The sequence below is a fragment of the Saimiri boliviensis genome, chromosome 9, assembly GCF_048565385.1.
Source record: "Saimiri boliviensis isolate mSaiBol1 chromosome 9, mSaiBol1.pri, whole genome shotgun sequence".
Taxonomy (NCBI): domain Eukaryota; kingdom Metazoa; phylum Chordata; class Mammalia; order Primates; family Cebidae; genus Saimiri; species Saimiri boliviensis.
Genome location: NC_133457.1, coordinates 114,132,683 through 114,146,174, shown reverse-complemented (window position 1 = coordinate 114,146,174; position 13,492 = coordinate 114,132,683). Strand labels below are relative to the sequence as shown.

General features: G+C 49.1%; 1 protein-coding gene across 10 annotated transcripts in view; it reads left to right on the top strand.

The window, feature by feature from the left end:
• The first annotated feature begins 8,118 nt into the window (after window positions 1–8,118).
• The window catches only part of RIPOR3 (RIPOR family member 3), a 106,803-nt gene continuing 101,429 nt past the window's right edge, over window positions 8,119–13,492 (top strand). For 5 of the 10 annotated variants that reach the window (XM_074406643.1, XM_074406647.1, XM_074406645.1 and 2 more), the window contains exon 1: window positions 9,353–10,846. In XM_074406643.1, coding sequence (XP_074262744.1) covers window positions 10,576–10,846 — 271 coding nt within the window. In that variant the 5' untranslated portion in view covers window positions 9,353–10,575. The other 5 variants (XM_074406650.1, XM_074406649.1, XM_074406651.1 and 2 more) reach the window with 3 other exon arrangements.

Here is a 13,492-nt window from a genome sequence, read left to right as displayed (position 1 = left end):
ATGAACTAAGGAATAAGCAGCTTATAGTTGGAGGAATGTTGGGAGCAGACACAGCGCAGAGCATTATTTAAGGGAAAAACAGTGATACCAGGACAAGAATCCATGGCCCAGGCGGCAGCATTCAGTATCGTAAAGATACCTGCTCTATGGCCGGCTTGAAGCAAGAGCCACTCCTCCCGATTAAGGAGTTGTAGGACCTTGCTCCAGTTCTTGTGGAGGGCTGCCCTCAGACCAGCAATCCCTCGAGCATCCCAGGGCTCAAAACCCCTCCGGATAATCGCACCTTGGTGACTGTGAACTTCATCAGCTCTTGTTACTGTGCTAGCTCAAAAAGCATTCCCCTATAGAACTCATTGGAAGTAGGCCAGGCGCGGTGGCTCAAGCCTGTAATCCCAGCACTTTGGGAGGCCGAGGCGGGCGGATCACGAGGTCAAGAGATCGAGACCATCCTGGTCAACATGGTGAAACCCCGTCTCTACTAAAAATACAAAAAATTAGCTGGGCATGGTGGCACGTGCCCGTAATCCCAGCTACTCAGGAGGCTGAGGCAGGAGAATTGCCTGAACCCAGGAGGCGGAGGTTGCGGTGAGCTGAGATCGCGCCATTTCACTCCAGCCTGGGTAACAAGAGCGAAACTCCGTCTCAAAAAAAAAAAAAAAAAAAAAAAAAAGAACTCATTGGAAGCTGCCAGCAGGTAATGGTAGACCCTGACAGCTCTGTCACTGCTGTGACTTAAGCAGCCTCCTATAGATCTTCTTAGGAGTACCATGCCCATAGATAAAGTATTGCACACTGCACCCTCTTCACTACGCACAGCCCACCTCCATGCCTCGGTGACCTAATGGGGGTGGATCCCTTACTGTGCACTCTCCACCTCCATGCCTCGGTGGCCTAATGGGGATGGACCCCTTACTGTACACTATCCACCTTCTAGCCTAGATCACCTAATGGGGATGGACCCCTTGTTTATTGCTCACGACCCTATCACTATCCTTAAAGATGACTTTGGGGCCTCGCCTGTCTCTGCTTACAGGTGGAGCGGCCCTCCTGAGCCCAGCTGTATTTTCCTTGTACTTCTGTGTCCTGTCTCTTTATTTCTCAGATCCTGCACCTTAGCACAGCATAAGGGACACCCCATGACCCCGTGGGGCCCTTAGCCCTACATGGACCACCCTGACCAACACAGTGAGATGCCATCTCTACTAAAAAAATTAAAAAAAAAAATTAGCTGGGCATGGTGGTATGCACCTCTGTAATCCCAGCTACTCAGGAGGCTGAGACAGGAGAATTGCTTGAACTCAGGAGGCAGAGGTTGCAGTGAGCTGAGATCACACCACTGCACTCCAGCCTGGGCGACAGAGTGAGACTATCTTAAAAGAAAAGAAAAGAAAAGCAGTCTGTAATCTCTTTTGCATTTCACGTAAGGACAAAGCCAGCATGTATGGTGACTCCTGCCCATAACTGGGTCTCATTCTAGCCCTATTACGAGGTATTTGTGCTTTCAATATAAATTATAAATCTAAACAGATGTGGGGTTAGTTTTCTCCCCAAAGCAGATTCCAACCAGCCTGAAACCAGCCAACGCAAATAAATTGTGTGCTTAAGCCCATTGTTTCCAGCAACATGTCAACTGTTGGGTTGCAGAGAGTCCCTTTGAAGGGGAGTCCCATTAGTGCTCCCCGCATGAGGGTTCAATTTAGGTGGCACATATTTGAACAGTGTGTGCTGGAAATTTGTGGCAAAGAAAAACACGAATGGGGTGGGGGCAGTGGGGTCAGGAGGCCTTTATCAAATCAAACAGGATGCATTTAGGGGCTGCTGTCATAAGAGGACACACACTCACAAAATAAAGTGGTCGCCTTGAACTCAAGGAGAATTGTAGAATTCCTCAGCTAGCGGAATCATTTTGGGAATGCGAAGAGCGCTTTCAATGTTGTCTTTGTAAGGAAATGACAGTCACCAAGTGGAGAATGTCAGGTCCTCTGAGAAACCCTGTGGGCACTCATGTGCAGAAACTATTTACTTAACTGGAATTGGTTTCTGAAAAAATGTGACTCTGCAGAGTCCCAAAGGAAGTGTGGCGAGTGTCTAGGATTTTCTTTCAGGTCAGGACTCAGCCTTTGCTAATCTCCAAAACTGATAAGGCCCCCAGATTTCAGGGCGGATTCATTCCTCCGCTGAACCAAAGTTTATGGTCCTGGTGGGGGCCAGAGGGAGATCTTGGCATTCCAAAGGCCTCGCCAGCTCCAAAGAGCCTACTTCTATCTGCTAGATTAGTCACATGGGATCAAAGGTCCTGGAATAAGGCTCAGGAAGGGTGAAGGTGAGAGTAAAGGAGATGCCTAGGAGTGATGGATTAGAATATTTATCTCCAGAAAGACTCCAGCCACCTGACTGTTCTCATCAGGGCTGGAGGTAGATGGGGCTGATAATGGGGGAGAATTTTCATGCCATTATCCTTAGGCAAATGATGGATTTTACCAAGTAGAATAGGTCTGGAGACTCTTCTGTTGAGCACCATCCCCTGATCCTCTCCCCTAACCCAGACTCCATCTCTGCTCTTCGTCTAAAGGATGCTTGGGCATTGGGAAGTAATGAGTCTAGAAGGGCTCAGCTGAGTGAGGTCACCTGCTTCCAGTCTGGCTTTTCCATGTGAATTAGACAAATGACTGAAAACACCCAGTGTTTATCCAGCACCCCCTCCACTCGAGGTGCAAGGATGCTGTGGTGCTCGTGGCAGTGGTGACGCAGAGTACTGAAGCCCTTGGTGGCAAGGTTTGCAGGCATTCACATTCAGACCACTGGGATTGGTGATTCTCCTCTGGCTAGGCTGCTTTAAATGCTCCCTCTATGGCCTCTCCTCTCAGGCAGAGGAGGATGAGAAAACAGGCAATGCTGTGGGATGACGATGATGACGCTGCTGATGATAACAGCAACATATATTTAATAGGAGCCAGGTATGTCAGGTAGAGTCTCAGCATTTTACATATAATGTTTCAGTGCTTCTCACATTTAACATGTATGTGAATTACTTAGAGATCCTGTTAGAATACAGAGGCCGGGTGTGGCAGCTCACGTCTGTAATCCCAGCATTTTGGGAGGCTGAGGTGGGTGGATCACCTGAGGTCAGAAGTTCGACAGCCTGGCCAACACGGGGAAACCCCGTCTCTACTAAAAATACAAAAAAATTAGCCGGGCGTATTGGCACACACCTATAATCCCAGCTACTCCTTGGGAGGCTGAGATAGGAGAATTGCTTGAACCCGGGAGGGGGAGGTTTCAATGAGCTGAGATCACACCACTACACTCTAGCCTGGGTGACAGAGAACAAGACTCCATCCCTGAGCAGCTGGGACCATAGGCACCTGCCACTATGCCCAGCTATTTTTTTTTTTTTTTGACAGAGTCTCACTCTGTTGCCCAGGCTGGAGTGCAGTGGCACAATCTCGGCTCACTGCAACCTCTGCCTCCTGAGTTCAAGTGATTATCCTGCCTCAACCTCCTGAGTAGCTGGGACTATAGGCGCGTGCCACCATGCCTAGCTAATTTTTGTATTTTTAGTAGAGACAGGGTTTCACCATGTTGTCCAGGATGATCTCAATCTCTTGACCTCACGATCTGCCTACCGCGGCTTCTGCAACCGGCCTTAAATAGGCTATTTCAGAATAGTTTTAGATTTACAAAAAAGTTGCGAAGATAGTACAGAAGGTTCTATCTACCCTGCATGGATTTCTTATTGTTTTTCTTAACTGTTCATCGTACATTACTATGGTACATTTATCAAGACGAATGAACTGTTAGGATACACTGTTGTTAACTAAACTTTATTAAGATTTTGTTAGCTTTTCCCTTATCACTTGGACTCATGTTTAAATTAAACAAACAAAGAAAGAAAGAGTGGACTCACTTTTAAACTAAACAAACAAACAAACCCTAAAAATAGAACGTTCATGGAAAACTGTGATCAATTGCCAAATACAGTTCTAGCTAGATGCTGCTAGCAGCAGAATGACCTAAGCGTGGGGCCGGCTTTCTTTGCTAAAAAGGGAGATTGGCCAATGTTAGGTGTTAAAGACAGGCGAGCTCAAGCTGAGACTTTCTCTCAGTCAGATGGCATTGAACCAGTATGATCATAGGAGCGGAATGGCTTTCTTACTATGAGATTCAGTGTTTAGTGCCCAGCCTGTGTGCCATCTAAAGTCAGATTGGGCAGCACCCCTTGGGAGCCCCACTTTGAGAAACATTGAATGGTCTGGCTGTGCCACATCCGGAGATGGCTGGAACCCCATATCTCAGGCTGCTGGGCTCCAAACCTGGAGCTTCCTTCTGCCCTGGAAGATGGGGTCAGGGCCGGGTGCCCTGATTGGTGGTGGTTGTGGGGAATGGGAGGCTGTGGGGAATGTCATTTGTCATCTCTACAGTAACTCCCCCACCTGTTTTCCCAAAGCTGGCAGGCGCTTAACAAGTGATGGACAGAAAAGAGCACACTGCGGAATTCTGTCCCCAGCTCCTTGTCACGGACACAAGGGCCATTTATTTGCCTGTCCTGTTGGTGAGATGCATGTGGCCCTACATTTTTAGTCAGTGAGGGGGTGGGAAGTGGCTGAAATGAACAGCTTTCCCAACTGCCCTTGGCATAATGTCTGAACTTGTCCACATTCATTCCTTGAAAATGCTTCAAAGTGGTTTTTGTGTTTTATTAGTGGAGTAGGTGATACTGCTTCCTGAAACCAAGTCTTTGCTTTCCAATAGAGATCTGCTGTCCTCATTTCCAGGAGACTTCAGCCCATGACAAACTAACCCAGATGGCTCTCCTGCCCTGAAGGAATTTCACTCTGGAATAAGTCACTGTTGGCTCATGGGTCTGGACATCTAACCAGAGGTGATTCAAACTAGAATGTTTGCAGAATTGCTAGGTTCACCCCTAAGGATTGCCCTTCCTCCCTCCTTCCCTTCCTTCATTTCTTGTTTCCTTTCTTTCTTTTTTTTTTTTTTTTTTTGAGACGGAGTTTCGCTCTTGTTACCCAGGCTGGAGTGCAATGGCGCGATCTCGGCTCACCGCAACCTCCGCCTCCTGGGTCCAGGCAATTCTCCTGCCTCAGCCTCCTGAGTAGCTGGGATTACAGGCACGCGCCACCATGCCCAGCTAATTTTTTGTATTTTTAGTAGAGACGGGGTTTCACCATGTTGACCAGGATGGTCTCGATCTCTCGGCCTCATGATCCACCCGCCTCGGCCTCCCAAAGTGCTGGGATTACAGGCGTGAGCCACCGCACCTGGCTGTTTCCTTTCTTCCTTCCTTTTTCTTTCTTTTCTCTTGTTCTTTCTCTTTGGTGGGATATGTGTGTGTGTGTGTGTGTGTGTGTGTGTGTGTGTGTGTGTGTTTCTTTCTCTTTTTTTGCCACAGGGTCACTCTGTCGCCCGGGCTGGAGTGTGGTGGTACAATCTCACTGTGCCTGTAATCCCAGCTACTCAGGAGGCTGAGGCGGAGAGGTGCTTGAACCCGGGAGGCAGAGGTTGCAGTGAGCCAAGATTACACCACTTCAGTCTGCCTCCTGAGCTCAAGCAATCCTCCCACCTCAGCCCCCTCAAGTAGCTGGGACTATAGGTGAGAGCCTTCACACCCAGCTAATGTTCTTTTTTGTTTTGTTTTGTTTTTTATTTGTTTGTTTGTTTTTTTTTTTTTTGTAATTTTATTAAAGATGGGGTTTTACCATGTTGCCCAGGCTGGTCTTGAACTCTTGAGGTTAAGTGATCCACCTGCCTTGGCCTCCCAAGTGCTAGGATTACAGGTGTGAGTCACTGTGCCCAGCCTGTTTCTTTCTTCTTTTAATTATTATTATTTTCTTTTATTAATTTTGAAAACAGAGACAGGGTCTCACTATGTTGCCCAGGCTGGTCTCAAACTCCTGCCCTCAAGCAATCCTCTCACCTCGGGCTCTCAAAGTGCTGAGATTACAGTCATGAGCCACGGCTGCCTGCAGAACACTGTTTATTCTGACCTGACCTATTGTAGAATTATTTTAGTTAGCCCAAGGAGGCAAGTGATTGGGATAAAATTTTCTCCACATAGGGGCACAATATCCCTAAAGAAGGAAGATGGGTTGGGTGCAGTGGCTCACACCTGTAATCCCAGCACTTTGGGAGGGAGGCAGGCAGATCACTTTAGGTCAGGAGTTCAAGACCAGCCTGGCCAACATGGTGAAAACCAATCTCTACTAAAAATACAAAAATTAGCCAGGTGTGGTAGCGGGTGCCTGTAATCCCAGCTGCTTGGGAGGCGGAGGTAGGAAAATCACTTGAACCTGGGAGGTGGAGGTTGCAGTGAGATCAGCCACTGCCCTCCAGCCTGGGAAACAAAGTGAGATTCCGTTTAAATAAAAAAACCCAAAATTTTAAAAAGAAAGAAGATGGCTAGGACAAAAATAATAGACCAATCTATTTTCACTTTTAGAAGTGAAAGAATTACAGATAAAAGTCTCACTCCCAAACTCTTTTTCCAGAGGTAACAACTCAGTTTGGTTTCCATCCTTCCAGCCTGTCTTGCTAAGTATTTCCTAGTGTTTCATTTTATGTGTGTAAAGGGGGAATGTTACATAATCAGGATTTTACCAAATGTATCACGCTGACCCCCTTTTCACCCAGTAATATGTCTTGGAGACCCATCTCTGTGGTTAGATACAAACATAGCTCTTTTAAAACTGCAACCTCAGCTGGCACAGTGGCTCATGCCTGTAATCCTAGCACTTTGGGAGGCCAAGGTGGGAGAATCACTTGAGGCTGGGAGTTTGAGACCAGCCTGGTCAACATATTGAGACACTGTCTTTATTAATTAATTTATTTTTTTGACACGGAGTTTCGCCCTTGTTACCCAGGCTGGAGTGCAATGGCGCGATCTCGGCTCACCGCAACCTCCGCCTCCTGGGCTCAGGCAATTCTCCTGCCTCAGCCTCCTGAGTAGCTGGGATTACAGGCACGCGCCACCATGCCCAGCTAATTTTTTGTATTTTTAGTAGAGACGGGGTTTCACCATGTTGACCAGGATGGTCTCGATCTCTCGACCTCGTGATCCACCTGCCTCGGCCTCCCAAAGTGCTGGGATTACAGGCTTGAGCCACTGCGCCCGGCGCCTGTCTTTATTTTTTATTTTGTATTTATTTATTTTATTTTATTTATTTCTTTAGAGATGAAGTCTCGCTCTGTCACCCAGGTTGGAGTGCAATGGTGTGATCTCTACTCACTGCAACCTCCACCTCCTGGGTTCAAGGGATTCTTCTGCCTCAGCCTCCTGAGTAGCTGGGATTACAGGCACGCACCACTATAACTGGCTAATTTTTTGTATTTTTAGTAGAGACAGGGTTTCACCATGTTGGCCAGGCTGGTCTCGAACTCCTGACCTTGTGATCTGCCCACCTTGGTCTCCCAAAGTGCTGTGATTATAGGTCTGAGCCACTGTGCCTGGCTGTCTTTATTTTTTAAAATTAAAAAAATTAGAACAACAACCAAAAAAAAAAAAAAACTCTGCTGCCTTATCCCAGCCTGGGAAACATGGCAAGGCCCTGACCCTACAAAAAATGTTTTTGAAAAATTAGCCAGGTGTGGTGGCTCATGTCTGTGGTCCCAGCTGTTTGGGAGGCTGAGGCGAGAGGATCACTTGAGCCCAGGAGATAGAGGCTAAGATCGCACCACTGCACTCTGGCCTGGGTGACAGACCAAGACTCATTCTCAGAAAACAAAAAACAAAAAACTGCTGCTAGATAATACCATATCTTTCGCATGTTGTTCAAGCAGTCATGATTGGACGAGTATTTCAGTTTTTCCCATCATTTCCTATGATAAAGGGTTCTCAGCAAGCGTCTCTGTGCCTGCCTCCTGTGCTCAGGCGTAAGCGATGTGCTGGCTGGTAGGAGATGCTCATTTCTGGTTTTCAGAGGTCTTGCCAAATTACCCTTCAGAGCCTGTGTGTATGCTTTCGTGGGAAGGGGTGTCCATTCCTGCTCTTTGGTGCTGTTTATTTCTGGTTTCTTTTCCTCGCTAGCTGCAGAATGGAAAGGAGCCAAGGGGAGGGAGAGAGAAGTTCGTCCCTAGGTGTTCAAGGCCCTGGATGTGCCACTGCCGGCCTCTCCTCTGGAGGCGGTAAATGGCTGCTTTGTTCTTGAGTTGGTCCCTGAGCAGAATCAGAAGCAGAGACGTGTGAAGTGGACAGAAACGAGCCGTGCGCATCACCAGGCTGGATCCCACCCCTTGACCTGGAGAAGCTGTTAACTTTGTAGGAGTCGCACGCACTCCAGCGCGCCGGGGCATGGGGCGAGGGCCCACCCCGAACCCTGATATCCTTAAGTTACAAAAAAGAAAAGAAACATAACAAATAGCCCGACCCTCGCTAAGGGATGTAAAGAAAAGAAACCAAGCTGACTCTCCATCTAGGAGAAGTGGGAGGCACAGAAGGGGAAAGGGGTTTGCGGGAAACCCAAGATGGAAGGAAGGGGTGTGCAATGGGTCAGATGCGGGCTGCAATGGATCAGATCTGGAAGAGGAGGACAGATGGAAAAGGAGAAGGAGTGAGGAAGGGGCCGGAGGCAAGTGACAAGGTAAGAAAAGGAAGGAAAGGGCGAGAGGAGGGAGGGGTGACAGAGCCGTTTCGGAGAGTAGGCTGCGTCCCCGTCTGTTTGTGATTAGCGCACAGCCCGGTGCAGAATGGAGTAAACAGAAACTTCCAGGCGTCCCCTCCGCCCCTCGCTGAGGCAAAGCAGAAATCAGATGCTCTGTGATTAATCGTGGAGGATTCAGGACACGACCACAAACGCTGTGTGGACTTGAAATTAACTGCCTGTTCCCAGTCCCCTTGCCAAAATGGGAGTGGGGGGTGGGACGTGAAGGGGCGCCCCCCCCCCCCCGCCTGCTGGGGGCCAGCATGGAATTCCCCCCGGCAGAGCTGGGAGTGACACTGACAGGCAATCGGCGGCGTCCAGAGCAGCAGGCAGCATCCGGGGGGGAGCACGGCTGGCTGGGGGGCCCCAAGAGGGCTTCCTGGAACCCCAGCTCCACGGCCGCCTGCACCCTGACACAGGCCAGATAAGAGTCCCGGCTGCATTATCAGAGCCCGGCAGAGCACCGGCCTCCCTGTACCAGAAGGAAGACTGGGGTTGCAGCAGGTCCTCAAGGCGATCTTCCCAGAGAGTGGGACGGGCGCCTGGTGGCCAGCGTGGATGGACTTTGCCGAGCCCTAGCTGGAGTCCGGGATTCCCGGGAGAGATGGGAGCAGACGCTTGTTGGTGGCACTAGAGAAAGCAAGGCAGCTGCAGGGAGGCAGACGGGACTGCACCTGAGTGTCCAGACCTCAATGGTGAGTGCGATGTGACTGATCCCCATGTGTGCCGTGATGCTGCCTTGGGCGGACAGACTTCTGGAGTTGGGGGCGCGGGAGCGTGCAGCCCCTTACTCACAGTCCACCTGGAGCTCCCCAGGCCGGGGGAGGGAACCTGGGTTGAGGCTGAGATGGGATGACGGTATCGTGCTGTGAAGCCTTGAGCAAGTTATTTGCCCTCTCCAGGCCTCCATGTGTCCAATTCTAAAACAGTGGTTGAACTAGGTGATCTTTAAGACACTGTCATGATGACAGCTATTCCTTGCGCATCTGCTGTATGCCAGGGGCTGTATAGGCATTTTTGAATCGTCAGCTCGGGAAATCCCCAGGAGCCCCCTGTGGGGTAGGTATCATTGGTATCCTCATTGTACACTGAGGAAACGGTAACCCAGAGAATCGGAATGACTTGCTGAGGTCACACAGCCCATCAGTGGCAGAAACGAGAATAAGACCCAGGTTCTTCCAACTTCGCTTTTGGCTACGCTCTCCCGCACGCCCCCCTCCCCCGACGGGTTCTGTATTTGGTACTCTGTGTTCCGTGGTTCTGCAATTATCCCAAGCAGCAGGGGTGAAGGCGAAGGAGGTATGAATGGAGCTTTACCTGCAGGAGGGAGGCAGAGGTGCGGTGGAAGGAGCGGCAGGCCGACATGGCAAGCAGCCTTTTAAAGGATGTGTCAGCCCAGGGTGGGGGCTGGCTGCCCTGGCATGGGGCAGGGGCTCCAGGCTTGAATGAGGACGAGTGCCCGATGCAATTTCCTAGACTGGCTGCCTTGTAGGAGGCTCCCGGGGGCAAGAGAGAAGAGAGTTAATATGTCAGCAGTGGAGCGAGCTGGGGCGGGGAAAGTGGCATCTGCCTCAACTAGGTTTTGTTCCCATTTTATTTTGCCTTTGCAAAAAATCTGTTTCAAATCATTCTGGGCCCGTGCAGCGTTTTTGGATGAAACAGAATTGTGAAACGCGCACCGTGCTTTCCACATGCCTCCCCAGGGGGGAATCACACATTAATATTATCGTAAGCTATTTGCATATATATCCCCGCAGCTGTGGCTGGCAGCTGCCAAGAGATAAGAGACTGATAAAGTCAGCTCCTGTCTCCTTGGCATGGAAAGGGAGGATGCAGGTTACACTCAGGGGCCAGAAAACACACAGCAGGTGGGGAATCCCTGGGGTGCCAGGCATGGGCCAGAGTGAAAGGTCCCAGCACCCAGATGTGGCCTTTTCTTTTCTCTTCCCTTGGAAAATTCCATCCGAAGCAGCTCTGTACTGATCCAGGCCTCCTTTCCTTTCAGGGACTGGCTGTGAACTGCCCCACTCCCAGGCCACACCTCCCTACCCCCACCACCCTGAGGACAAGTCAGCTCTTAGTTGTGGTCTCAGCTCTGGGAGCAACTTGTCCAGAAGCCCCACCCCCACCCGAGGTAAACTGGGACAATCGGTTACCCTACCCAGTTCCACCCTGGATTTTCTTTGTGACCTTGAGTAAGTCACTTCCCTTCTCTCAGCTTCCTCATCTTTAAAAACAAAGGGATTATTTTAGGAAAGCTCTAAACCTCTTTGCAGCCAGAATTCCCTAAGTTGGGTTGAAGAGCACTTAAATTCTGAACTGGATGAGGGTATCTGAGAGTAAGATGAAGTTTGGAGTGAGGTGGCTCACACCTATAATCTTAGCACTTTGAGAGGCCGAGGCAGAGGGATCACCTGAAGTCAGGAGTTTGAGACCAGCCTGGCCAACATGGTGAAACCTTGTCTCTACTAAAAATACAAAAATTAGCTGGCCGTGATGGCGTGTGCCTATAGTCTCATCTACTTGGGAGGCGAGGCAGGAGAATCACTTGAACCGGGGAGGCAGAGGTTGGAGTGAGCTGGGATCCTGCCACTGTACTCCAGCCTGGGCAACAGAGGGAGACTCCATGTCAAAAAAAAAAAAAAAAAAAAAAAAAAAAAAAAATAGAATAAAATAAAAAGAAGTTTGGAGAGGAGGAAAATCACCCCACCACTTCCCTAGAGAAGTCCAGGAAGGCACTGGAGGAGGCTGGAATGAAGGCGGGCTTGGGGAGAAGGACTGATGGCCAGTGGTACCATCGGCACGGGTGTCAGTTTATAATGACCCTATGGCCCTGCAGCTTCTGAGGAGCCTAATGGGTTGTTGAAAGTGTATTGTGATCTTGTGCTGAGTGATTTCACCCAGATGCACACTGGTAGCTGAGGTCTTCCCCATTAGAACGTCAGTGCTCCCAAGTTCTTCCTGGGGAGCTCCGAAGGGGTATTTCACGTGCTTCGCAAACCAGTCTTTTGTTTTATTTTTTTGAGACAGAGTCTCTCTCTGTTGCTCAGGAGGGAGTGCAGTGGTGCAGTCTTGGCTCACTGCAACCTCTGTCCCCTGGGTTCAAGCAATTCTTCTGCCTCGGCCTCCTGAGTAGCTGGGGTTAAAGGCATTCGCCACCACACCCAGCTATTTTTGTACTTTTTAGTGGAGACAGGGTTTCGCCATGTTGGCTAGGCTGGTCTCAAACTTCTGACCTCGGGTGATTCGCCTGCCTGGGCCTCTCAAAGTGCTGGGATTACAGGTGTGAGCCACTGTGCCTGGCCTGGTCTCTTGTTTGGTTTGTCCTTCCTGCTTCCTGTTTCCTCTGAGGCCATTTGGAGAAGCTTCCCTGCCCAGCACAGCGTCCACAGTGCCGGCTCTGTAAACTCCCAGTGCTTCCCACTAGTGCCTGAGGTGAGATGCCCTGGGTTCTGGGCAGATGTGGAGAGACTGGCTTCCTCCTCAGCTCGGCGTGTTTTTCCCACACAGAGAGGTGGTGGAGTCAGCTTGTACCAGCTGTGAAAGCTGATGGACAGATTTTTAGGAATGAGGTGAACTGTATGCTAAACACAGCCATTGTTAAAAATTAAATTATATGAGCTTATAATTAAATAAATTATATGAAAATCAAAGGTAATCAAGGCCAAGTGTGGTGGCTCACATCTGTAATCCTGGCATTTTGGGAGGCTGAGACAGGAGGATCATTTAAGCCCAAGAATTTGAGATCAGCCTGGGCAACATAGCAAGACTCCATCTCTACAAATAACTTGGGAAAAAACTAGCCGGGCATGGTGGTGTGTGCCTGTCATCCCAGCTACTCAGGAGGCTGAAGTGGGAGGATTGCTTGAGTCCAGGAAGTCGAGGCTGCCATAAACTGTGATCACACCACTGCACTCCAGCCTGCCACAGAGCAAGACACTGTCTCAAAAAGATAAAAATCAATACATAATTAATTTTTTTAAAAAAAGGAAAATATTAACTGATATTTCTGAAGAATTACACGTCTTGATCAATTGTAACCATAGATTCATTACAGATTTTGCTGAGGGCAAAAATCAACAAAACTGCTACCTGTTAGTGAATCGATTATATTACATTTACAAAAAAAGAGTATGGTAACTTTTATTTTTTATTTGTAAATTGCGCGGGGCACATTCTTTACATCAATACAGTTTGTTTGTTTGTTTGTTTGTTTGTTTTGAGATGGAATCTTGCTCTGTCACCTATGCTGGAGGACAGTGGCGTGATTTTGGCTCACTGCAACTTCCATCCCAGCAGTTCTTCTGCCTCAGCCTCCCGCATAGCTGGGGTTACAGGGTGCCTGCCACCATGCCCAGCTATTTTTTATGCTTTTGGTAGAGATGGGGTTTCACCATGTTGGCCAGGCTGGTCTCGAACTCCTAATCTCAAGTGATCCTCCCACCTCAGCCTTCCAAAGTGCTGGGATTACAGGCATGAGCTACTGCACCCAGCCTACATCAATAGGATTTATAATAAACCAAAGTATACCTGTGTGTGGATATGCAAATATATGTACTTGCCCATGCACATATGTGCACCATACACTTTCCCTTGGAGACCTGGTTGCTGCACCTCTGCCTGAACACCACAGGTTCCACAGCATCTATGCTTGTGCCAATGTGTCAAAAATCCTCTCCTGAACAGTCCTCAGCCCTCTTCCAAAAGAATTCAGACCCCAGGCACAGGCTTTGGATGCAAGTCTTTTTTTTTTTTTTTTTCTTTTGAAATGGAGTTTTGCTCTTGTTGCCCAGGCTGGAGTGCAATGGCATCATCTCGGCTCACTGCAATCTCTGCCTCCT